The sequence below is a fragment of the Oncorhynchus kisutch genome, linkage group LG30, assembly GCF_002021735.2.
Source record: "Oncorhynchus kisutch isolate 150728-3 linkage group LG30, Okis_V2, whole genome shotgun sequence".
NCBI classification, from domain to species: domain Eukaryota; kingdom Metazoa; phylum Chordata; class Actinopteri; order Salmoniformes; family Salmonidae; genus Oncorhynchus; species Oncorhynchus kisutch.
In genome coordinates this window covers 16,694,373-16,721,729 of record NC_034203.2, presented here as the reverse complement: position 1 = coordinate 16,721,729, position 27,357 = coordinate 16,694,373, and the positions used below count along the sequence as shown (strand labels likewise).

Genomic DNA, 27,357 nt, shown 5'->3' with positions numbered 1-27,357 from the left:
GGAAATCTGATGGTGGACTGCATGGAGAAAACACTATATTTGTGTGTGTTTCTGTGATCTTATACAGTGGGGCAAAAAAGTATTTAGTCAGCCACCAATTGTGCAAGTTCTCCCACTTAAAAAGATGAGAGAGGCCTGTAATTTTCATCATAGGTACACTTCAACTATGACAGACAAAATGAGAAAAAAAATCCAGAAAATCACATTGTAGGATTTTTTATGAATTTATTTGCAAATTATGGTGGAAAATAAGTATTGGGGTCATAAGCCTATACATATGTATAAGCTCTAACATGCGTATGGCTGTTTGAATGAATCAACACCTTAGAAAGCGCTGTCCATTTCGTTGTGTTAGGCTTTGAAACAACATCCACAATAACCATGTTTTACACTGTTTCAACCTGTTGTTGAACTTCTTTCTTCAAATCAATCACAGTGAGCTGAGTTTTAAAAGCACCATACTGTTCTGATGATAAGTGTTTGATGTGATTTTTGATTGTATTTGCATTGATGTCAGAGTGGTTATAGGAACAACAGAGCCCTGAGTACCAGACCATTAGGACCTAATGGAGGAACAATAGAGCCCTGAGTACCAGACCATTAGGACCTAATGGAGGAACAACAGAGCCCTGAGTACCAGACCATTAGGACCTAATGGAGGAACAACAGAGCCCTGAGTACCAGACCATTAGGACCTAATGGAGGAACAATAGAGCCCTGAGTACCAGACCATTAGGACCTAATGGAGGGACAATAGAGCCCCGAGAACCAGGCCATTAGGACCTAATGGAGGAAGAACAGAGCCCTGAGTACCAGACCATTAGGACCTAATGGAGGAAGAACAGAGCCCTGAGTACCAGACCATTAGGACCTAATGGAGGAAGAACAGAGCCCTGAGTACCAGGCATTAGGACCTAATGGAGGAAGAACAGAGCCCTGAGTACCAGGCATTAGGACCTAATGGAGGAAGAACAGAGCCCTGAGTACCAGGCATTAGGACCTAATGGAGGAACAATAGAGCCCTGAGTACCAGGCCATTAGGACCTGATGGAGGAACAATAGAGCCCTGAGTACCAGGCATTAGAACCTAATGGAGGAAGAACAGAGCCCTGAGTACCAGGCATTAGGACCTAATGGAGGAAGAACAGAGCCCTGAGTACCAGGCATTAGGACCTAATGGAGGAAGAACAGAGCCCTGAGTACCAGGCATTAGGACCTAATGGAGGAACAATAGAGCCCTGAGTACCAGGCCATTAGGACCTGATGGAGGAACAATAGAGCCCTGAGTACCAGGCATTAGAACCTAATGGAGGAAGAACAGAGCCCTGAGTACCAGGCATTAGGACCTGATGGAGGGAAAATAGAGCCCTGAGTACCAGGCCATTAGGACCTGATGGGGGGTAATACAGTCGGTAATACAGTCACCACAACTGTACTAATTCAGACGAGCATCCTGCAGCTGAACCAGCCAGCCTGCATCTATCCTTACACGATCCAACACACACACATAGAGGGGCGGCAGGTAGCCTAGTGGTTAAAGCGTTGGGCCAGTAACCGGAAGGTTGCTAGTTCTAATCAAAGAGCTGATCTGCCCTTGAGCATGGCACTTAACCCTAATTACTCCCTGGTTATTGTCAATAATGACTGGTCCTGAGCGATTAACCGAAATGTCTGTTATGTTTTGGTTTTTACACAACCAATTGACCAACGTCTGTTCAATAATTTGAATTTCATTTCATTTTTTTTTTCTGAGGGCTCAATACAATAGATAGAAATCAGGTTAAGCCTGAACTGTGCGATGTAGTACGGCGTTGTAGTTTACAACAGGCCAATATTCTACATAGTTCAGTTCAGAAAACGTGATAATTAACTACAATGACCATAATCCATTGCGTGCACGCTTACTTGTCCGGTCTGTGTGGAGCACTGAGCCATAATAAGGACGGTGTGCAGCAGAGAGCTTCAAGTTTCTTGGTGTTCTCATCACCCACAAACTATAATGGTCCAAACACACATAGACAGTCGTGAAGAGGGCACAACAAAGCCTATTCCCCCTCAGGAGACTGAAAAGATTTGGCATGGGTCCTCAGATCCTCAAAAAGTTATACAGCTGCACCGTCGAGAGCATCCTGGCTGCATCACTGCCTGGTATAGCAACTGCTCAGACTCCGAACGCAAGGCACTACAGAGGGTAGTGTACATCACTGGGGCCAAGCTTCCTGCCATCCAGGACCTCTATACCAGGCTGTGTCAGAGGAAGGCCCTAAAAATTGGCAGACTCCAGCCACCCTAGTCATAGACTGCCATAAGCCATAAGACTCCTGAACAGCTAATCAAATGCCTACCCAGAGTATTTGCATTGCCCTCCCCCCTTTTACGCTGCTGCTACTCTGTTTAATATCTATGTATAGTCACTTTACCTCTACCGACATGTACTTATTATCTCAACAAACACATTGACTCTGTACCGGTACCCTCTGTATATATTCTCGCTGCTGTTATTTTACTGCTGCTCTTTAATTATTTGTTCCTTTTATTTTGTATTAAATAATTTTTCTTGACTGCATTGTTTAAGGGCTTGTAAGTAAGCATTTCACTGTAAGGTTTACTACACCTGTTGTATTCGGCACATGTGACAAAGAACATTTGAATTGAGAGAAAGCAGTTGCTTCGCGGTATTTCTACCTGTCAGACAGCAGAGGCAGCAGCTCCGTAGAGGTGAGAGGCAGCAGCTCCGTAGAGGTGAGAGGCAGCAGCTCCGTAGAGGTGAGAGGCAGCAGCTCCGTAGAGGTGAGAGGCAGCAGCTCCGTAGAGGTGAGAGGCAGCAGCTCCGTAGAGGTGAGAGGCAGCAGCTCCGTAGAGGTGAGAGGCAGCAGCTCCGTAGAGGTGAGAGGCAGCAGCTCCGTAGAGGTGAGAGGCAGCAGCTCCGTAGAGGTGAGAGGCAGCAGCTCCGTAGAGGTGAGAGGCAGCAGCTCCGTAGAGGTGAGAGGCAGCAGCTCCGTAGAGGTGAGAGGCAGCAGCTCCGTAGAGGTGAGAGGCAGCAGCTCCGTAGAGGTGAGAGGCAGCAGCTCCGTAGAGGTGAGAGGCAGCAGCTCCGTAGAGGTGAGAGGCAGCAGCTCCGTAGAGGTGAGAGGCAGCAGCTCCGTAGAGGTGAGAGGCAGCAGCTCCGTAGAGGTGAGAGGCAGCAGCTCCGTAGAGGTGAGAGGCAGCAGCTCCGTAGAGGTGAGAGGCAGCAGCTCCGTAGAGGTGAGAGATGATGACTTGGAATGAAATGATAGTCATCAAAATAAATATTTTATTAAAGTAATGTGAATAAATGATGGTTAAAAAGTGATAAGCAGTAATGGGCTAACATTACTTTAATTCATTGTTTTATTCTGTGTTACAGCATTCAACCCACATAATGCATTTAATGTAAAAAAAAGTACAGAAATCGAAAACCGTGATTATTTTTTTAATTATCGAAACGAAACCAACCTCAAAAAGCACTAATCGCTAAGCACTAATAATTGTTGATCCCTGGCTGTGACCTTACTCTCCGAGGGAGTCTCAGGGGAGTGGGATATGCAAAAACCAAATTTCCATTTCCCCATATACTGTACAAGTTACACACTTGTACAAATGTGAAACAGGACAAATACTGTATAAGCCTCCCCCTATTTGACACACACGCTTTATCACAGCATCACAGGTTTGTACTGTGTAGAGTGGAGCCACCCTGAAGCATGCCTCGGGCTCCCTCCCAGCCCTCTACCTGCAGATGAGAGGATATGCCTGGCAAGACAACCTTCCCCTCATTACTCTGAGCTTTAGCTATCTACTCCAGCGCGCGCACACACACACGAGCTGGAACTAGCGAGCAGGGGCCAGGGACATATACTGCTGTGCTTAATTGGCTTTTTTAGGTGCTAGAATCTCTCTTCTCATTTTCTCTCCTGTATCCTGTTGGCCACCGTAATTGGAATGCGTTCTAAATGAATGAACGAATGAGCCCTAGCCTGGCCTCAATTCTCACTTCTAGCAGTATTGTCTGAGGTTGGCTTGGATGTGCTTGGTTGTTCTAGGGCTGCATATGCCTCACACAGCTCCTGAATTCACATTACACTTGTATCCATGTCAGGAGAAAAGGTACTACCATCCATTCCATGGATTTTTACCTTGAATCATCATTTTTTGCTTTCCCTCCTTCTAAGATATTTTCTGTCCGGTATGTCCTTGTCCATTGTGTGTATCCATGTTCTTTGTCATGGTTAGACTTAGATCTGTGCATTACTAAACCACAGGGGAGAAGAAGCCTGTGGATACGGTTAGGAGCCGCTAGCTAGGGTCCCTCCAGCGCTCCCTGATTTCCTGCGCACTACAACAAAGATGAGGAAGTCCCTCAGGTGGCGGTGGAGCCGAACTGAGCCTACAGTCGCCTGGTTTAGTATGATAAATCATGTAAACCCAAGCAGTAGAGCCATAAATCATGTCTGGTGGAGCTGCTTCTGGAGGATGTGCTTCTAGATTCCTTGTTGCTAGCGATGGAGGTATGTTTGTATGAGGCTTAATAAGACGGCTGAGTGCGAGTGGTCCACCTCTTGTCTTGGCCACTGGGGACCACAGCTCCATAAGCCCATAGAGATGACTAGAGCGCTCCTCTCCATAGAGATGACTGGAGCGCTCCTCTCCGTAGAGATGACTAGTGCGCTCCTCTCCATGAGCCTCACCAGTAGGTGCTGCTGTGGCCTCAGGATTGGGGACAGGTACTGTATGGGTAACCTGGTGACCGTCACTCACTGTGTAACCCTCAGTCTCTTTTTCATTTCCCCTCTCTCTCGCTCACTCACTCACACCATCTCGCTGTCTCTCTCCTCTCGCTCTCTTTGTGTATCCTCTGTGCTGCATCTTGCCCCCCTTGCTTTTTTTCTCCCTCAAATAGGACCTCTCCTTTCCTACCCACCTCTCTTATCTCTCTCTTCTCTCCATGGCTACACCGACCGTACTAGCATCACTCTCATGTTCTGTCTCATCTGTATCTCTCTCCTTTCTTCTTTTCTCTCTCTGTGATCTTTGTTCTCTTTTGTTTTAATGTGACAGAGAGCTGCCTGCTGGCGCTGACATCCCGCTGAGAGAGATGAGGAGTTGAGAGGCTCAGGGTGCCTCTCTAGCAAGGAAAAGCACCTGGGAATGCTTCTCTCCCAGAGGCATTGTACATATTGTTGCATAATTCAACCCCACAATCCGCTAATTACAAGGAAAATGTACCCTTGCTTATACAACCTCGTTAGAAATTGATACTCTGTAAAAGTCTGCAAGACTTCCAACAACCGTTCTTCAGATTTGTCATTAGCAATATCTGAATGAGGGAAAGGGACAGCCTTAAATGTGAACAGGGGGAGTGAGAGAATATGTCCATTATCGCTTTGTGGTTTAAACATGAGTGTAGTGTTATCAAAGGTAGCGCCAGGACCGGAACAACATGCCATCCATATCATTAGAAATCCTACCCGCTTTGAGGCGATGCAGTGCCCTGGCATGATACCACTTAGTGTGTAACACCGATAGGAAAAACTCTGCTTGCCATTCTATCCTTCAGATTTCCATTCTTATGAGAGTATTACCAGTCGTTTGGCCCTTTGTCAGACTGTGACTCTGCACAGACGAGACGAGCCCAGTGATCTGTGTATGCGTCCCAAACGACAGGCCCAAATGATGGGCTGTGTCCAAAATGGCACCCTATTCCCTTTTATAGTGATCCATAGGGCTATGGGCAAAATCAAATGTTATTGGTCGCATAGACATTTAGCAGGTGGGATGTTCGGATGTACCGATCCTGTGCCGGTGTTGTTACACGTGGTCTGCCACTGCGAGGACGATCAGCTGTCCGTCCGGTCTCCCTGTAGCGCTGTCTTAGGCGTCTCACAGTACCGACATTGCAATTTATTGCCCTGGCCACATCTGTAGTCCTCATGCTTCCTTGCAGCATGCCTGAGGCACGTTCACACAGATGAGCAGGAACCCTGGGCATCTTTCTTTTTGTGTTTTTGAGTCAGTAGAAAGGCTTCTTTAGTGTCCCAAGTTTCCATAACTGTGACTTTAATTGCCTACCGTCTGTAAGCTGTTCGTGTCTTAACGACCGTTCCACAGGTGCGTGTTCATTAATTGTTTATGGTTCATTGAACAAGCATGGGAAACAGTGTTTAAACCCTTTACAATGAAGACGTGAAATAATTGGGATTTTTACGAATGATCTTTGAAAGACAGGGTCCTGAAAAAGGGACGTTTCTTTTTTTGCTGAGTTCATATATACAGTGGGGCAAAAAAGTATTTAGTCAGCCACCAATTGTGCAAGTTCTCCCACTTAAAAAGATGAGAGGCCTGTAATTTTCATCATAGGTACACTTCAACTATGACAGACAAAATTAGAAAAAAAATCTGGAAAATCACATTGTAGGATTTTTAATGAATTTATTTGCAACTGGAAACACTTATCTCCCTCACTAGCTTTAAGCACCAACTGTCAGAGCAGCTCACAGATTACTGCACCTGTACATAGCCCACCTATAATTTAGCCCAAACAACTACCTCTTTCCCTACTGTATTTATTTTATTTTATTTATTTATTTTGCTCCTTTGCATCCCATTATTTTTATTTCTACTTTGCACATCCTTCCACTGCAAATCTACCATTCCAGTGTTTTACCTGCTATATTGTATTTACTTTGCCACCATGGCCTTTTTTTCGCCTTTACCTCCCTTATCTCACCTCCTTTGCTCACATCGTTTATAGACTTGTTTCTACTGTATTACTGACTGTATGTTTGTTTTACTCCATGTGTAACTCTGTGTCGTTGTATGTGTCAAACTGCTTTGCTTTATCTTGGCCAGGTCACAATTGTAAATGAGAACTTGTTCTCAACTGGCCTACCTGGTTAAATAAAGGTGAAATAAATAAATAAATAAGTATACAGCAAGAGTTGAATAGGATGGCATTGACTAGAATACATTATATGCAGTACATATGAAATGGGTAAAACAGTATGTAAACATTGTTGAAGTACCCGGTGTTCCATTATTAAAGTGACCAGTGTTCCATGTCTATGTACATAGGGCAGCAGCCTCTAAGGTGCAGGGATGAGTAACCGGTTGGTAGCCGGCTAGTGACAATGACTAAGTTCAAAGCAGGGTACTGGGTGGACGCTGGCTAGTGACTGCTATTTAACAGTCTAATGGGCTTTAGATAGATGCTGTTTGTCAGTCTCTCAGTCCCAGCTTTGATGCACCTCTACTGACCTCGCCTTCTGGGTGATAGCGGGGTGCTTGATGATCTCCTTGGCCTTCCTCGACCGTGCAGTTGCCTTACCCAGGCGGTTGTTACAGCCCAACATAATGCTCTCAATGGTGCATCTGTAAAAATGAGTGAGGGTCTTTGTGGCCAATCCGGATTTCTTCTACCTCCTGAGGTTCAGGAGGCACTGTTGCACCTTCTTCATCGCACTATGTGTATGGTGGACCAATTCAGACAGTCAGGGATGTGTACGCCGAGGAACTTGAAGCTTTTCACCTTCTCCACTGCAGCCTTGTTGATGTGGATGGGTAGCGTGCTCTGCTCTGTTGCCTCCTGAAGTCCACAATCGGCTCCTTCGTTTTGTTGAGGGAGAGGTTATATTCCTCGCATCTCTCCGCCAGGGCCCTCACCTCCTCCCTCATCATTGTTGGTAATCAGCCCTACAACTGTTGTCGTCTGCAAACTTGATGATTGACGTGGAGTTGTGCGTGGCCACACAGTCATGGGTAAACAGTGAGTACAGGAGGGGGCTGAGCATGCATCCTTGTGGAGCCCCTGCGTTGAGGGTCAGCGTAGTGGAGATGTTGTTTCCCTACCTTCACCACATGGGGGTGTCCAGGACCCAGTTGCACAGGGCGGGGTTCATACCCAGTTCCCTGAGCTTAATGATGAGCTTGGGAAGGTACTATGGTGTTGAAGGCTGAGCTATAGTCAACGAACAGCATTCTTTCATAGGTATTCCTCTTGTCCAGATGAGAGATGGTGATTGCATCATCTGTGGATCTGCTGTGGGTCTAGGGTGACAGGTAAGGTGGAGATGATATTATCCTTAACTAGCCTCTCAAAGCACTTCATGATGACGGAAGTGAGTGTTACAGGGCGTTAGTCATTTAGTTGCTTTCTTGGTTACAGGAACAATGGTGGACATCTTGAAGTAAGTGGGGACAGCAGACTGGGATAGGGAGAGATTGAATATGTCCGTAAACACTCCAGCCAGCTGGCCTGCACATGCTCTGAGGATGCGGCTAGGGATGCCGTCTGGGCCGGCAGTCTTGTAAGGGTTCACACGCTTATGTTGCTTACTCACGTCGGTCACGAAGAACGAGAGCTCAAAGTCCTCGGGAGCGGCCTGTGTCGGCGGCACTGTGTTATCCTCAGTGGCTGAAAGAAGGTGTTAACTTCTCTGGGATAGGTGGGATGGTAGCGTCCCACCTGGCCAACATCCAGTGAAAATGCAGAGCGCCAAATTAAACTTTCATGAAATCACACATGCAATACACCAAATTAAAGCTACACTTGTTGTTAATCCAGTCAATGTGTCAGATTTCAAAAAGGCTTTACAAACTATGCTATTATCTGAGGACAGCAACCCAGCAAACAAACACAGACGATCATATTTCAACCCGCCAGGCACGACACAAAACACAGAAATAAAGATATAATTCATGCCTTACCTTTGACGAGCTTCTTCTGTTGGCACTCCAATATGTCCCATAAACATCACAAATGTTCCTTTTGTTCGATTAATTCCGTCGATTTTATACAAAATGTCAATTTATTTGGCGTGTTTGATCCAGAAAAACACCGGTTCCAATTCACGCAACATGACTACAAAATATCTCATACATTACCTGTAATCTTTGTCCAAACATTTCAAACAACTTTCCTAATACAACTTTAGTTATTTTTTTACGTAAATAATTGATCAAATTTAAGACCGGATAAACTGCGTTCAATCCCGGTGGAAAATAAAGTGTAGCGAGCTTTCAGGTCATGCGCCTCTAACGAATAGCACACTTCTCTCTACCCTCGTTATACTCACAGACATCATTCAAACAGTTTTAGAAATTTCAGAGTGTTTTCTATCCAAATCTACTAATATGCATATCTTAGCTTCTGGGCCTGAGTTGTAGGCAGTTTACTTTGGACACGCTTTTAATCCAGACGTGTAAATACTGCCCCCTATCCCTAAGAAGTTTTTTAACTTGTCCGGTAGCAAGACGTCGGTGTCCACGATGTGGCTGGTTCTCTCTTTATAAACCGTGTTCTAAGTAGTGCACTATGTATGGAATAAGATGCCATTTGGGACGCATCCTTGCTGAACTCTCCTGACTTATATCTCCTTAAGCACAGCTGTGTGCATCATCACCAGCCATAGACATGTACAGGAAGCCAGTGTAGACAAAACTAACGCAGGGTTATAAAACCCTCTGTTAGAGCTGTTGGATTGGCTCTTGACGGAAAGTTTGTCTCGATATATATAATCTGAGTAATCAGACGAGTGCATGTTTCACAAAGTCCTTTGTCTCAACTACGGGTGACTCCTTGGCCTCTCTCCTCCCTGTGTTTTCTCTGGCTTGGTGTTAGATGCTACAGTGAAACAGAACAGACTGACTCTGTTGAAAAGTAAGGCGCCACAAAGGTGAAATTCCTTGACGTCTTTCACAAACAAAGCAGTGCTATCTAAAGCACGGAATGAGAAGGACCTAGGAGAAGTGTGGAGCCACTAGTCTTCTCTCTGAGGGACAAAGCTGTACTTTCTTTGATCTCCCACTAGTCTCAAGACCGACATGTTTCTTCCCTGCAAGCCCAAAGGCAGCCATCTTACAGCGTAACTTGTTTCTCCCTCAGCCACAAGACTGGTTGTGTGGGTAATGGGCGTCTTGTGACAATTATATCTCTTTTTCACTCTTTCTTGCTCTCTCTTTCATTCTCTCGCTCTCACATAATCTCTCTCTCTCTCTCTCTCTCACAGAATCTCCCTATCTCCTCTCTTCCCCCTCTCTCTCAGCTTTCAGTTTTTACGGTTATTTGGTCTCTTATTCACACAGGGAATGCTCAGTTAACCTGACAAGTGTTCCTGCCAGCATCACAATGCAGTTACTCGGAAACATCACTTCAATCTGCCTTTAGTAAATGCTTCATGTAAACCAAGTCTAATGCTGAAGTGACCTTCGTTGCTCCACAGCTTATCTGTAGAGGAATTTCTTGAACATGCAGTGGGAATTTCCTGTGTGTGTGTGTGCGTGCGTGTGTGTGTGTGTGTGTGTGTGTGTGTGTGTGTGTGTGAGATTCTCTGCTTACATATATGAATTCCTCCTCTCCAATGTGTGAAACTATGCATCCTTTGTTCTCTGATTCGTCCTCACCTTGGCTAGTACATACAAGCCTGTTAATTCCTGTTTAGGGTTTTTGATGTGCTCAGTGGAGTGAGAAATAGCTCCCTCCATGCAAACAGTCTCACAACAGCTTCATTACCCCCCCAGCGAGCCACAGTAGACACACTATGCGTCCCAAATGGCACCCTATTCCCATTGTAGTGCACTATTTTTGACCAGAGCCCTACGGACTAGGGTACCATTTGGGTCATAACCACTGCCGCTCAATGGGGAGACCATAATCACTTCTTGGAATTCACACCCTAAACTGGTAGAAACAATGCAATATTACGTAGTCAGTCAGGTCTAGAAAAATACAGCATAACATCTAAGCATATGATTATGGTATTTATATGTACTGCGCATATGAGGTGTGTGATCCTACCCAACTTTGAGATGATCAAGAAGCTCATATGAGGGATCCCACCTTCGCTCTGCTCAGACTCTCGTTGGGACTGCACTAGACTGCCGTGTATGTGTATGCGGCTGTGCGCGTGTCTGTGTGTGCGTCCAGCTGATTCGGTGCCACGTCTCATATGCTTCCCATTACGTCCTGTGTTTCAGAACAGCCACCACCAGCCCCCCCCACACACACACACACCTGGCTGACTAGTTCTACTGATCGTGTTGATTGTGTTTTAACACCAAACATCACAACTGCCGGTATTTGTTGGACCAGCGCCTATGTCAACTCAGGATTCCTGTAAAAAAATAAGCTAAGCAGGCCTCAGGGAAGGGGTATATACTATACCGGGACTCTGGAGTGGTAGTCCGACTAGGTCAGAGGAGGAAACCACTAAGCTACGTTTAGCTCTTTTCACTTGCTGCAGGTCGTTTACATATAGCCCCTCTCATCTACACTCATTAAAACAGTGTTTAAAATATCCTCCTTTTCTCTCACTTTCTGGGAAAAAGGGAACAGTATCTGAACGTTTCCCAAACTTTCCGTATCTCCACATTCTATGATTTAGGCTGGTTTTTGTTTACTGCAAGAAGTCATTGCTATGCAGATGAGTAGTCTGTGTGTCATGTTGATATGTGCTCCGTCCCTCCCCTTCGCTGCTCTGTCAGTGATTGTCTGGATATCGGAAATGGCTGCTCGGGAATTAAGTGGATCGCAGATGGAGCTTTTGAGAGTAGAGACTGGAAATCTCATTTTGCGCCTCCGTATTGTTATTGCTCTGCTGGCTGCTCTGAAAACACCTTAGCTGGGTGTTTTTCTTTGGGCTGGCCCTCCACTCTCATTGCCTGTTTATATACAGACAGTACACCAGGCAGTCAGAGTTTCCTTTGCTTTACACTGTCTTCCTCAGACTGGGCTAAGGACACCCCCGTATCCTGTCAACGTCATCCTGTCAGTGTTTTTTGTGTGTTTTCAGCCAGCCGACAGGAAAGTGTGTCCAGTGCAAAATCGAAAGTATTCAGATCCCTTGACTTTTTCCAAATTTTTACAGCCTTCTTTTGAAATTGATGAGGAAAAACACATTTAATCCATCTACACACTATAGATTTATTTTTATTTTTAACATGGCAAATTTATAAACATTTAAAAAAACATATACCTTATATAATTCAGAGCATTTGCTATGAGACTCAAAATTGAGCTCTTACGGACAATTCCTTCGACATCATGAGTTGTTTTTTTGTTCTTACATGCGCTATCAACTGTGGGACCTTTATATAGACAGGTGTTTGCCTTTCCAAATCATGTCCAATCAATTGAATTTACCACAGGTGCACTCCAAGTTGTAGAAACATCTGAATGTTGATGAAAGGAAACAGGATGTACCTGAGCTCAATTTTGAGTTTCATAGCAAATGCTATGAATAATGTAAATAAGGTATTTTTTTATATATATATTTTTTTATACATTTGCTAACATTTCTCAACCTGTCTTCACTTTGTCATTACGGGGTATTGTGTGTAGATTGAGGAAAACAATTTGTTACGTTACAGGGCTGTAGGGTAACAAAATGTGGAAAAGGTCACGGGGTCTGAATACTTTCCAAATGTGGGCTGTGTGTGCCTAGCTAGCCAGGAGTCAACAGCTTGGTATGTTGCCTTCATAATTGCCTGTCTAGCAGTAAAAATTAGGCCTGTTTAAGATAGTAGAAGTGGCAATGATGTGTGCGGTATTGGCACTCTGCTTGACTATGAGACTTAATTTAATTCACTAGTAGTTGTAATTGGATATAGTGCTCCTTAATGATCCTAAGAACACCTGGGGCTCTCTGTATGCATACAGTCTCACTTCCCCAGAAATGGAACCAAATCTAGCCTTAAAGCTAGAATCCTCAATTGAAACGATAGCAAAGCGGACACCCCGTCCTGTGTTGTGTTAAAAAAAGCTGAGGGATGGGCCTGGAGGAATGCAACCACTCTCAAATTCATAGACACAGCTATGGATACAAGGACTGACCGTCCATGATAGTTTCAACCAGGCTATACAGTCTTTGTTTACAAACGTTGTTAAACAAGCTATTATTTTGGGATCTGATGAAGTATGACAGTTGACCTAAGCTCGTGAGGCATTTATAAGTTATTCTTTAATGTGCATTTTTAATACATTTTTAAGTAAAAAAAATGAATGTAGCGACTACATATTCCAGCTTTAAGAGGGGTTTCCTGGGAGGGGTCACCAAGCCAGTGACACAGGACCTGTTTGTCAGGTCTCTATGAGATATATTAAAGACTCCTGTAGGTATTTGAAGGCTTGTGTGTGTTTCCGTATCTCTGCGGGTGCGTGTCTGTGTGTCCCCGTAAACAATCAGCAGTCCATTTCCAGCAGGAGCACACTTCATTAAGTACAGTCTGTCATTCTGCTACACAGGCCACTTCATTTACACTGAGAGCTAGAAGGGGGGGGCAGGCAGACTTGGATTGATTTTACTATTCAAATTGAATGAGCCCACAGGCCCAAGTGTCGTTGGGGTAGATCACTGAGATGAGGAAACAAACAATGACTCGGCTGAAAAAGAAACGGCGGCCTGTCCTGTGATAAAGGGAAAAGGGAGTAGTGCCATTTGGGACTCAGCCACGGCCTGCGTTACCTGCCTGCCTGTAGCCTGTCTTGTCTTCCCAGTAGCCATTAAACCCCAGCCCCGACTTGCACATATAGTGTTCTAACCACTTGGTTAGATTGGGAGGAAATGTACGTCCTGTTGGCACAGGAGGAGGGTAGTGCCATGTTGTGTTTTTAAGTGACTTTTGACAGTTAAATCTAATGTGAAAGTCTCTCTCTTAGTTGCTGTAGGGTTATTGAGTACGCTGTGTATGGGTATCTGAAGTGCAAACTGTCATATTTGAGACACTCCTATCACTATCAAGTATCATCAACCACCATCTTGAGCCAGCAATAGCCAGCAGAATGTGTATCTACTGTACTTGGATCAAATGATGTTAGTTTTTGCAGACAACATATTTGAGTCACTCAGTTCACTCGCATCTTGATGCTGGGTGGGTGCGTTGTGGGGCCCTATTGCCCTGAGCCAATAGTTTAATGATGGAGAACAGACAGTGTCTGCAACTTTCCCCTCAACATTCGCTCCCTGTCCCTGTGCCTTGCCTGGGGGACGATGTCTGCATCCCAAATGCCAGACTATTACATTTTTTAAAGTCACTTCTTTTGACCAGGGCCCACTGCGCAGGTTAGGAAAATGGAATTGTCACTCAATGAATAAAACAGAAGTCCTTAGAGAAGCTGCTATTGAAATGTGGCAGTGGGACTCGCCTGAGGCATCTGTGATGGTGAATGTGATTCACAAACCCTTTCAAGGAACAGAGTGTTGTCTTGGGGAATAGAATGTGAATATTGTATTTTTCTTTACCTTTTCATAAATATCTGCCCCCGTCTGTTTCTTTCTTTGGAGAAAGTCTGCCCTCCCCTTTCTCTGTCTACACAATATCGTTTACGTGTAACCCACGGCGTCTCAAACCCGTTTGTCGCGCTCAGAAACCAATTAACAAGCCATAACTCCGGTTAAGCATAGGACACGTTTCTATGAGACATGCTCTGTAGCCACTGTGAGCTTCGTCTGATGGACAACAGGACTGTGGTTCAGACAGGCAGCGTAGCCCCCACCACTGTATGTCCCCCTCTCTGCAGCAAACAGTGCGCTGTCATGGCAACAATGACAGTCTAACCGTATAACCGTATAACCAACGGTTATGGATGACGAACGCCATGAAAATAAAACAAGTCATGATGGGTAAAGAGAAAAAACCGCCATCTAAAATGTCATGGCCGACACAGCCATCGTTTTTAATACTGAGGCGAGCTGTTGCCGTGGCTGCTGTTGCCGTGGCTCCTCCGCCTTCCCCGGTGTCGCCGTCAGCTCTCTCGCGGGCGCTCTCTAGGTCTCCTGAGTCACTCCGGAGTCCTGGCTCTACTGAGACAGAAGATATACAGTACAATAGGAGCAATGTCCAGAGTCAGGGCACAGTGAGAGATGGCAGACTGAGGGTTATAGAGGGCTTTGTGCATTTTCAAAGGAGAGCAGCACCTGTCATGTCTGCCTGGCCATTTTTTTTCTTCAGGTTTGAATAGCAGCAAATACACAGGCTCTAATAGGGACTTTTATGTAGGTTACCTGTCTGTTGGGTCTTGTTTCCTACTTAGCGTTTTTGAATGATTTAAACCATACCACTCATTTCGGCGTGGAATGGAACATCGTTCAACGTCTGTTCCGATAGGACTCCAGAAGCTTGGTTTGATGGGATGTCCAAGTGCTGTCACAGAGATCCTTTTAATCAATATAGGAGTTCTATAATGTAATTCTATGGCTGTTGTCTTGTGTTTTGCAGGATGAGGAGGAGGAGGAGAACAGCAGGATCGAGCCGATTGGCCGAGCTGATTCCTGTATGGACCACACCCCTCTGAGGTCCCTAGAGTAAGTTCCTCAGAAAGTTGTCCAATTACAGATAAAGGACTATACGTCCCAATTGGCACCCTATTCCCTATATAGAATTACGGAATATAGCCCACTATATAGTGAATAGCGTGCAATTTGGGATATATCCAGGGCTTTTGGCTCTGCTTCTTCCTCAAACTACCTCTCTGATCACCTGATGTTGATCACTAACAAGTAAAGGAAGTAGCATTCACATGTAGCACGAGAATGAGTGCTAGTTAACTACCTAAAACCTCTGAGCTGAACCTAACCCCACACCACTGCTGCTATCGTTTCTTCTCCATGTTGTAATTCATGTAAATAATATTTCTAGATTCTGGACAGGTAATATTTCATTCAACAGGTTTGGAGAAAATCTTTTTAAACCCCTGGCTAACGTTTGTTGTTGGAACTCGGGTGAACCCAGCATCATCATCAACCATAAAACTGACCCATGTGCCGATCCATTGTCTTGGCGATATTAATAACTCTCATTGTTTTCTAACTGTCATTAACTCTCTTGCATGCCTCCAGTCTAATCTGCAGGTACAGTATGTCGTTGATATTATTTCACCCAGTAAGGACGGTTCGTATGCGTAGTACCTTTATCCTACAGGAAACAGAAACACGTCTGAAGGCTATGGAAGGTCAATGGGTCACAGGTCAAAGAACACAAGATCAACCATGTTTAAAAACACATTTGATACAATTTACTGAATAGAACTATCAAATCTAAATCTTAATAACATCTGGGGGGAAAATCGGAATCTGAATGACCATCTGAAGGTTTAGAAATACATGTATAGATATATATGACATGTACAAATATTGTATACATAGTATTTATGGAAACCTACCTTGACACTCCTTAGAACTGGGTTCTGAATGATGCGTTTCTGTGACCTGGGATGTGGGGAGAAGCCCCTGGCGTGACGTTCATCCCTAGTGCTTCAGACACATGTTTTTTTTATTAATTTCTGCCTGCTCAGTTTATGGTTTCTTCCCCCTTCCTTACTTCCAGTTGTTTTGCCCGTATGTGGTTTCACCCTCTCACCCCCTCCTCATCCATCATTGTCTCACAGTGACATTGTAAAGCTGGTAGAAGTCTCCAATGATGGCGGGCCCTTGGGGATCCATGTAGTACCTTTCAGTGCCCGGGACCGCAGGTAAAGCCCTCCCACTATTACAGCACCTGACAGACAGGCAGCAGGCTCACTGACGCTATGCAGGCCTGACACTGAGAACGAGGGAGGGAGGGAGGGGGGGGGGGACAGACAAAGGGGGGGGGGGACAGACAAAGGGAGAGGGAGGGAGAGAGCTTAGTCTGCCATGGCCCCTGCATCCTCCTCGTGTGCCCCAGTGTACTACACACCCGCTACACATGGACCTACACTTCATACACGTCATGCTCACACATCATGAAGTGATTAGCTAGTTTACAGTGATCAATCATGGTTGTTCCCGTGTGACTGTCATGTTCTTCCGTGACTCCCGTCTGAAGGATCAGTCCACATACGTCTCAGAAGATTTAAAGGAATCATTTATTTACTGGTCTTGCATTTATGTCCACTAGCACATACCTAGGTTTACAGTTCCTGGTCCCAAATCTATTTGTGCTGTCATGTTAACTCCTTGTCATGCCAAACAGGACAAGAAGTTGCAAGGAGTGGCATGATCGCATAAACAGACTGGTACCCAGGCTAGCTTATTCCCTCCAGAGTCAGAGAATCTTCCAGGCGAAGTTCTGGAAAAAGTGGGGGATTTTGGGAAAGGCACGGCATCTCACAGTGTGTCTACATACCTGTGAATAATAAGTTATCTTTGAATAGTTTTAGCACATTTATGGTAATTTGCTTGATTTACATTGAACCCTGGCCTACTCGGTATTCAATATTTCAGCGAAGTCAGCATTGTTTAGCAGTCAGGAAGCCTGGAGGTTTACTATGGCGGATTACTGCACTGACAGCCGTCACATCTGAAGGCTTCCCGAACTCAAATGTGACGGAGCAGCATTTCTCTAAGTCCTACGTCTTACTGTCGACCTGACCATTTCTCCTGTCAGAATGATACTGTTTGGCATTTGGCAGTTCAGTCTGGAGCTGAACTTGGAATTCAGGTAAGAGAGACTCCACAAATAGTCCCTCGATCTCACACGCACTTAGCCAGAAAAACAGAATGACAATGTATGCACTCACTAATTTAAGTCTGGTTAAGATGCCTAAAATGGAAATTAAAACCATACACCAGCCAGTGGTGAGGATGCAGATGACATGAAGGACATTTTCCTACAGTAAAGTGTTGGTCATGTAGAGCCTAGACGTTTGCTGTAAAGCTTTTCAGTAGATCTCTTCCCAGGCCTGCTCTGAGTCTCATTTTGAACCCTGAAGGCTCTTGCACGGCTGCCAGCAACATTAAACCAACGTCTGCTTCTGAATGTTTCCAGGACTCTAGGCCTGTTGGTCAAGCGCCTGGAGAGGGGAGGCAAGGCGCAGGAGCAAGGTCTGTTCCAGGAGAACGACTGCATCGTACGCATTAATAATGGAGACCTGCGGAACATCCATTTTGAACAGTAAGACACCTGTATCTACCGAGCCGGGGTGGACCACCGGTCCTGAGCCCCCTGCCCGCCAGTCCCTCCCCTGCTCCTCTCCCTTCATCTCCTCTCCACGGCTCTGTCTTCTAACCGAAGCAGGGCCTCTGCTGCCGTCGCTGTTCTGTTGCAAAGCTAACCTTGTTCCTGTTTGACTCCTCCTAGGTTGATCATACTGTTGCGTCTTGGTAAAATGGAGGCTGGCTGCTGTCCTCTCCATACCTTCAATCCTTTCTATATCCCCATATATCTATCAGCTCCATCGGCTGCTGTGAATACTAACCCCTCCCTGTTTGACTCTTAGGTCAAGCCTACCTTCAGTAGGCGCTACCCACTCAGTATCCATTCCTTTGTCTCTCAGCTCCATTGGCTCCCTCGCTAGCCCTGCTTAACTTCCATAGCTTCTGATTTTCAGTGATTTCTCTCTCTCGCTCTCTCTCGCCCTCAGCTCCTCTGTCTGACCCAGATCCTAACACCCTAACTGCTGCTGCTGCCTCCCATCCCACTCTGCTGCAGATACTGTTCCATAGAAATAAAATGAGTACTTCCTGCTTTACGCCTGTGGGTACACTCAAAATGGCCTGCCATTATGGCGTCATTGACTTGAATGGGGAGCCCATTCTATTCATTCTAGCTAAAGCTTCTGAATACAATGTGAAGTCTCTCTTTGTCCTCTGTGGTCTACTGTATGTCTATGTCAACATCAACGGGCTGCTCCAGGTTTTGTGCTTTTCAGAAGCATCGGCACTACTGTCATGGATTTTCTGTGCGCACACACTCACTCACAATAAACCTATGGCTATACTACAGCCCTCCCAGCCCCTTCCTTAAAGATATAACAAATACGCTCTTCTGACATTTAGCATGTGTAAAACTGTCTGTTTTCATATATTTAATTCAACCCCAGTAAATAACCTGGGATAGGAAACCGATTACATCTTGTCTGGGACTTGATCTAGCCTGAAATTGGGAAGTCACTGGGCGATATCCATTTCCTTTGGGAATATTATCAGTGGCTGGGAAAACAGCTAGACATTTTGGCAAGGAATTGCAGGTTCATTGGGAGTGGAGTTATGATGTCTGTTCATCTTTTATTTGAGAGTGGAGATGTCTACATCCCAAATAGTACCCTATGCCCTACAGTGAGGGGAAAAAGTATTTGATCCCCTGCTGATTTTGTACGTTTGCCCACTGACAAAGACATGATCAGTCTATAATTTTAATGGTGGGTTTATTTGAACAGTGAGAGACAGAATAACAACAAAAGAAATCCAGAAAAACGCATGTCAAAAATGTTATAAATTGATTAGCATTTTAATGAGGGAAATAAGTATTTGACCCCCTCTCAATCAGAAAGATTTCTGGCTCCCAGGTGTCTTTTATACAAGTAACGAGTTGAGATTAGGAGCACACTCTTAAAGGGAGTGCTCCTAATCTCAGTTTGTTACCTGTATAAAAGACACCTGTCCACAGAAGTAGCATGACAAAGACCCAAACACACGGCCAAGACACAAAGGAGTGGCTCAAGAAGAAGGACATTAAGATCCTGGAGTGGCCTAGCCAGTCTCCAGACCTTAATCCCATAGAAAATCTGTGGAGGGAGCTGAAGGTTCGAGTTGACAAACGTCAGCCTCGAAACCTTAATGACTTCGAGAAGATCTGCAAAGAGGAGTGGGACAAAATCCCTCCTGAGATGTGTGCAAACCTGGTGGCCAACTACAAGAAACGTCTGACCTCTGAGATTGCCAACAAGGGGTTTGCCACCAAGTACTAAGTCATGTTTTGCAGAGGGGTCAAATACTTATTTCCCTCATTAAAATGCAAATCAATTTATAAACTTCTTGACATGCGCTTTTCTGGATTCTTTTGTTGCTATTCTGTCTCTCACTGTTCAAATAAACCTACCATTAAAATTATAGACAGATCATTTCTTTGTCCGTGGGCTAACGTACAAAATCAGCAGGGGATCAAATACTTTTTTCCCTCACTGTATATAGTACAATGCTTTTGCCCAGAGCCTATAGCCCTTGGCCTATGGTGCCATTGGGAGCGCATCCGAGATGACTGGCAATGTCACCTTTACTGTACTGTAACAGGTGTGGCTAACAAGACAACTGCTACGGCAACATTACACTCGATAGATGTTTTCAGTTCACACCTACCTTACCTAATGTTGAAGGGGTTTAAAAGGATTTCTCTCCAATCATTCTATGAAAAGCCCCATTCCTTTCATCTGTAGCCAATTGTGGGATTACATGATAAAACCTGGCAAACCTATTCTAAAGCTGTACATGGTTCCTTTCAACAGGCTTTAGTCACTGATACACAGTGCAGGTGGACCACCACTAGTGTATAGTGTGTCTGCGTGATCCACCAGCCCTGTTTTGACTGTAGGGTCGCAAAATTCCAGTAACTTTCCCTAAACCTCCTGGTTTTGGAGGATTCAGAATTTCCTGCTTTTATTTCACTCGATTCCCAGAATCGTCCAACAGGATTTCCAGAACACCAATGGAATGTTGGGGAAATTACCTGCGATTTTGCCACGTTGGTTGACTGTTGTTTTGGTTCTGCCTTCCCTCAGAGCCCAGAACATGTTCCGCCAGGCCATGCGTTCCCCGGTCATCATGTTCCACGTGGTTCCCAACCTGATGAAGGCCCAGTACGAGCAGCTGTCACACAGCGAGAGGAACCCCAACGTGGCCTACTCCTCTGGACGCTTCAGCCCCGACTCCCTAGCTAGCGAGAGAGGCAGCACCACCTCAGGCCTGGACCACACCCCACAGGTTTCTCACTATTTTTCTATACTCGCTGTCGTTGCTTTTAGAATGCAAGGCACATTCCTGTGAAAACAGACAATAAAATACTGTCTTATCTTAATTCACAGTCCCGTGGTCCCCATCCCCACCCGGAGCAGGGAGACGCCTACACCCCTCTACCCCACCCCCATGGGGGCTCCATGGGCAAGCCCCCATCCGGCCACGCCCCCTCCCCTCACAGGGTGCTAAACTCAACCCCCACGGCGGGCTTCACCAAAAAGGTTGGCAGGAGACTCAACATCCAGCTCAAGAAAGGTCAGCATCCAACCCACACACACACATACACACCTAAAGCTCAGCATCTGTTTAACCTCAGGAGGGCCGTGAGCTTTTCCTGACTATGGCCATCCCAAGGCCCAGAGTTTTTTTTTCCCAGGTCAGTTCATGTGGTCAGGAAAAGCTCTGGTCCTACATATTGAATGGTTGGAATCCATTCTTCACAGAGGTGGTTTGTGATTAGCCCGACAGAGAAAGCATCGCTGTAATCCTCTCCAGCCATGGTGGGTCTGAGAAAATTGCCTTCTTTCCCTCATTCTAAGAATTTAGCTTCTCAGCCTCAGAAGAAAAATAACTAGTGTTTAGGTTTGTGTGATGAAATTGTATGAATAAATTATTCTTATATTTAGGACTTCAAAGAAGACATTGTCAAATTGTTTAGTTCAAAATATATATTCATATTATTACAGTCACATCAAAATGAACACACAGTACCAGTCAAAGGTTTGGACACCTACTCATTCAAAGGTTTGGACACCTACTCATTCAAAGGTTTGGACACCTACTCATTCAAAGGTTTGGACACCTACTCATTCAAAGGTTTGGACACCTACTCATTCAAAGGTTTGGACACCTACTCATTCAAAGGTTTGGACACCTACTCATTCAAAGGTTTGGACACCTACTCATTCAAAGGTTTGGACACCTACTCATTCAAAGGTTTGGACACCTACTCATTCAAAGGTTTTTCTTTATTTTTACTCTTTAATAATAGTGAAGGCATCAAAACTATGAAATACCACATATGGAATGATGTAGTAAGCAAAAACGTTTTAAACAAATGAAAATCTATTTTATATTTGAGATTCTTTAAAGTGCCACCCTTTGCCTTGATGACAGCTTGGCATTTTCTCAACCAGCTTCACCTGGAATGCTTTTCCAACAGTCTTGAAGGAGTTCCCACATATATGCTGAGCACTTGTTGGCTGTTTTTCCTTCACTCTTCGGTCCAACTCTTCCCAAACCATCTCAATTGGGTTGAGGTCGGGTGATTGTGGAGGCCAGGTCATCTGATGCAGCACTCCATCACTCTCCTTCTTGGTCAAATATCCCTTACAGAGCCTGGAGGTGTGTTTTGGGTCATTGTCCTGTTGAAAAACAAATGATAGTCCCACTAAGCGCAAACCAGATGGGATGGTGTATCACTGCAGAATGCTGTGGTAGCCATGCTGGTTAAGCGTGCCTTGAATTCTAAATAAAACACAGACAGTGTTACCAGCAAAGCACCATCACACCTCCTACTCCATGCTTCATGGTGGGAACCACACATGCAGAGATCATCCGTTCACATACTCTGCGTCTCACAAAGACACGGTGTTCTGAAACAAAAATCTCAAATTTGGACTCCTCAGACAAAGAGACCTTTGGAAATCTGTCCAATGTCCTTTGCTCATGTTTCTTGGCACACCTGTTAATTGAAATGTATTCCAAGTGACAACCTCATGACAGCTTTGCATTCTCTCCAACTGCTTCGTCAAGGCAAAAAGGGGTGGCTACTTTGAAGAATCTCAAATATAAAATATATTTTGATATGTTTAACACTTTTTTGCACTTTTCTAAATGTTTAATTTAACTAGGCAAGTCAGTTAAGAACAAATTCTTATTTACAATGACGGCCTACCCCGACCAATCCCTAACCCGGACGACGCTGGGCCAATTGTGCGGCGCCCTACGGGACTCCCAATCACGGCCGGTTGTGATACAGCCTGGAATCAAACCAGGGTCTGGAGTGGCGCCTCTAGCACTGAGAGGCCGTGCCTTAGATCGCTGCGCCACTCGGGAGTTTTATTGCTACATGATTCCATACGTGTTATTTCATAGTTTTGATGTCTTCACTATTATTCTACAATATAGATGAAATTAAAGAGAAACCCTGGAATGAGTAGGTGTCCAAACTTTTGACTGGTACAGTACGTTTCTCATTGCTCTTTTAATGAACAGACACACACATCAGAATCAGTCAATGTTGCCTTAAATGTCAATAAAGATGGCCAAAAGGCCTCCCACTTTTGCCTGAAACGGTAGAGAGAAAATGTGTTGCAGATCCAGATTGATCCATTCATTCCAAATTCAACACATCTCTGGAGTGTATGTAGTGACTGACAGCTGGACAGAGTTGGCACAGCACAGGCCTCTGCAATAGGAGACACGCAGTCAGGCAGGTAGGCGGGCCATAGGAGACCAGTTGTGTGTGCCGGCACGGGCAACTGGGGGAGACAGAGGGCTTGTTGCTAGGCAGCCAATCGTCTGTGTAGTGTACACTATGTCAAAAGGCATGTTGAAAATCAACGGGCTGCTCCGTATGGCACACTAGCACTGTGTAGGGATCTCTTCACCGCCTTGGCCAGGTATGATGTATGTGTCCCAAACAGCACCCTATTTGCTATAGTGCACTATTTTTGACCATGGCCCATAGGGCTCTGGTTAAAAGTAGTGCACTATGTAGGGAATAGGGTGCCATTTATACAGTCCCCACAGACTACATCAAGGTGTGTATCATACTATTAGGTTTTTATTCACTTTCTTTTGAAAGGAGGCCTACATAAACATAGCACTGTTAATAACATCTACAGCCTTTGGCTTGTTTGTTGTGTTTTGAGTGCAGCAGACTGAACCTTATTTGGTGGATAGATTTAGTTGGTTTGTGGACATCTTAAAGGGATACTTCAGACTTCTACTTCCCCAGAGTCTGATACCATTTATCTCACCTCATTTGCTCACATCGTATATAGACTTGTTTATACTGTATTATTGACTGTATGTTTGTTTTACTCTGTGTCGTTGTATGTGTCGAACTGCTTTGCTTTATCTTGGCCAGGTCGCAAGAACTTGTTCTCAACTTGCCTACCTGGTTAAATAAAGGTGAAATAAAATATATAAAGTCTATGGTAACAGCTAGCTTTTACCATAGACTTCCAGTCATTGTGCTAATGCTAGGTAGCAATTGTGCTAATGCTAGTTAGCAACTTCTTTCAAACTGCACACACAGACATGAAAATGGTATCCACGAGTTAATCTGACTTTGGGGAAGTAAAAAGAGGGCTTTTTTGCAGAAATCCCGACGTATCCCTTTAAGATGTAAACATAACAAACTCACTGGCCTTTTCACAAAACCCAAACTCTAACACAATCAATCTGGGATATTACAAGACTGATCTAACTTGTCTTGAAAGATCCTGTGTACCAAATGAAACACATTAATGCTAATGACATTTACCGGTAACTATAATACGTGTCCGTCCTATGGTGGGAAGTTGATTGGCTCATTGACATGGAGGGGATTTAGATTGCTCTGAAACAGAATCCTCAGAGTGTTCTGGAATCTTCTCTGTGTTTGCCTTGCTTACATTACCATACACAGCTCAGACAGAGACAGAGGGGTTAGGCTTGGCAGACATTCTCCTAATGATCGGACTGTGGTGCCAGCGGGAGAGGAGAGAGAGAGAGAGATACCATCCTCAACCTCTGGACTCTGATTCAGGCCGGGAGGGTTCCGCAGGTCAACCCGTTTTGTCTCAGCCTTTCATACTAGCTGTCCTTCCCATGTTGCATTTTCACTTTGGAATACCTCATGGCCATGTCTGAATACCCATACTTGCGTTGTAAATAGGCTTTTTGGGTATGTGAATTGAACACGTTTTATAAGTAGGTGAAATTTCCGAACATTTAGTATGCTTTAAATGCCAGGATGTCATAGCCATTTTGGCTTTACATCTAGAAATCGCTGCATGCTATTGAGGAAGAGAATTGTCTTTTCCGACCCACGTGTTTGACAACAGCTGATAATCAAGAGAAGGGGACGCGAAATGAACAGATGGCGGGAAGCAACGCAATTGCAAATTAGATTACACGTTATTGGTATGGGTGAGCCTAGTATGTTGATAATTGTTGCTTACTGCATACATTTCCACTAAACAGTACGTTCTAAATAGTATGTAGTATGTGTAATACACAGTATGTCGTTTTGGTAAGTAGTAGGCAAGACACATTTCAAACACAGCCAGAATGTCTTGCTGCTGTGTAGACCTGACTGTACCTGTGACATGAGGGGAGTCAAAATGTGACGGGCGTTCTCGCGCGTTTCACATCCTCCTGTTTCATCCCTTAGGTCCAGAGGGTCTGGGTTTCAGCATCACTTCGCGTGACGTCCCCATCGGCGGCTCGGCGCCCATCTACGTGAAGAACATCCTGCCCCGAGGAGCTGCCATCCAGGACGGACGCCTCAAGGCTGGAGACAGGCTGCTGGAGGTGAGACCAGGGGATGCTTCAGTAAAACGCTCTCATTGTCTGGTCACCCTGTTTCTAGATCTCTGTTCCCAATGGTTTATGTTGTGTTAGCCTCTAATACGGTGTGACTTCTGGCACGTAGGGACATGTTGTTTAGGCTCATAATAGTGTCTTGGTGGGATCAGTTCAAGTGAATGGCAGCGGGTTCCTCAGTGTGGGATTTAGGGGTCAAAATCGGAATGTGAATCTGTATGTTACTAATTGCCGTATGTGTTCCAGGTGAATGGAGTGGACTTGGTTGGTCGGACCCAGGAGGAAGTGGTCGCTCTGCTGAGGGCCACGCCTATGGGAGGAGCTGTGGGGCTGGTGGTGCTACGACAGGAGGAGACCTTCCTGGTAGGTCTCTCTGCTCCCCTAACACTGCAAACTCTACATTCCCTCCTCTCTAGGATGCTTAGAGTCCCCATTTGTCATAATGTCCCCTACTCTCAGGAAAGTGTGTGTGTGTACATCAATATGCATGTCGTGGGGCCCTGTGGTTGTGTGCGTCTTATACCTTGTCACGGTTAATCTCCCAAGTTCCCCAGTAAGTATTGTGTTTTCCTTCCATTCTCCTCCTCACACAACATGCCAATGCAGCATGCAGATTGATTGTGCTACTCTGGCACGGCGCTACTCTCTATTATCCATGTCTATGTCCCAAATGGCATCCTATTCCCTACATAGTGCACTACTTTTGATCAGAGCCCTATGGATCCTGGTCAAATGTAGTGCACTATGTAGAGGGTGGGGCGCCAATTGGGACACAGACCCTGATCCAAGTATTCTCGGTGGGAACCTGTAGTGCTCCGCTCCCTCAGAACAAATTGGATAGATTGATTGATGGATGGGTGAGAAAGCGGGCAGGTTAGGGACAGACTGAGAAATGCACTTGTTGTTGGGTGGAATATCAATCAGATTCAGAACCCCTACACAATAGATCCTGTTCAAAAGTTGTGCACTACATGGGGAATAGGGTGGCGTTTGAAACGCAGCCATGGTATGTTGTCAGAGTGACTAGAGGGTGACTACTCAGTTTGAGATTATAATGGCTCTGCCATGTAATGTGTTTATATAGACGCGCCGTGTGTTTTAATTTGTTTTAATTGAAAGGTTTTGTCAATACACATGTTTTTTTAATGAAACAACACATCTGGGGTTCTGTTAGTGTGTCTGATGAAAGGAATAGGTAGAGTTAATGCTGGGGTTAGTGCTGAGGTCTAAATCATAGTGGATGTGTTCCAAATGGCACCCTATTACCTACAAAGTGCACTACTTTTGACTAGAGGCCCTGGTCAAAAGTGGTGCGCTATTAAGGGAGTAGGGTGCCATTTGGTGCGCAGGCAGTCCCGCCGAGGTTGATCAGTATTTACTACCCAAGTCACTGGCTACTATACGATCTCCCAACCAAACCGCCAGTATGCTTCTTTAACACCCGGGATGTTGCGCCAGGCTGAGTTATAGAACAGAGTAGCACTTAAATCCCCCCCCCCCCCCCCCCCCCCTCCCCTGTTGTGATAATAATGGGCCAGAGTTTTCTCCTCTCACCATTAGTGGATCACAGCCACCAGCAACCAACAGCAGGTTTAACCAACCCCCTCCAACAGTGACAGTTATTACAACTGAAGACGCACACACCCTATTGGCTGGCTGTCACTCTGGGCCAATCATTCTGGCCGGGCTGAGTTAGATGTTGAGCCCAGGGGGCGTTCATCCAGGCCTCATCGGGATCAATACTCATCTTTTGATTAGTCCAGAGCCTTTCTTTCACTCAGGAGGATGTGTCCCAAATGGAACACCCTATGGGGCCCCGGTCAAAAGTAGTGCACTATGTAGGGAATAGGGTGCCATTTGGGATGCAAGCTAGAGGTATCTGTCTGCTATCTCGTCTGACACACATGACGGGGGGAGGGTATAAATATTACACAGCGGAGAGAACCGCTTCTACCCCCAGGGGGACAACACAGGCCTGGTTCTTCTGACTCTAGTAGTGGGGAAGAGAGCTGGAGCAGCTACTCTGAGTTATTCCCCGCCCCCAGGCAATGATTACTGATATGCTGGTAATATCCATAGATGGGCTATAGTGGTACAT

General features: G+C 45.2%; 1 protein-coding gene across 10 annotated transcripts in view; it reads left to right on the top strand.

Moving 5' to 3' along the window:
- LOC109874536 (partitioning defective 3 homolog) overlaps positions 1-27,357 on the top strand; it is a 239,563-nt gene that overhangs the window by 101,538 nt on the left and 110,668 nt on the right. For 9 of the 10 annotated variants that reach the window (XM_031809812.1, XM_020466486.2, XM_031809817.1 and 6 more), the window contains 7 exons: positions 15,232-15,317; positions 16,400-16,483; positions 17,761-17,886; positions 20,489-20,690; positions 20,792-20,978; positions 25,108-25,247; positions 25,506-25,622. In XM_031809812.1, coding sequence (XP_031665672.1) covers positions 15,232-15,317; positions 16,400-16,483; positions 17,761-17,886; positions 20,489-20,690; positions 20,792-20,978; positions 25,108-25,247; positions 25,506-25,622 — 942 coding nt within the window. The remainder of the gene's footprint in view (positions 1-15,231; positions 15,318-16,399; positions 16,484-17,760; positions 17,887-20,488; positions 20,691-20,791; positions 20,979-25,107; positions 25,248-25,505; positions 25,623-27,357) is intronic. The other variant, XM_031809815.1, reaches the window with a different exon arrangement.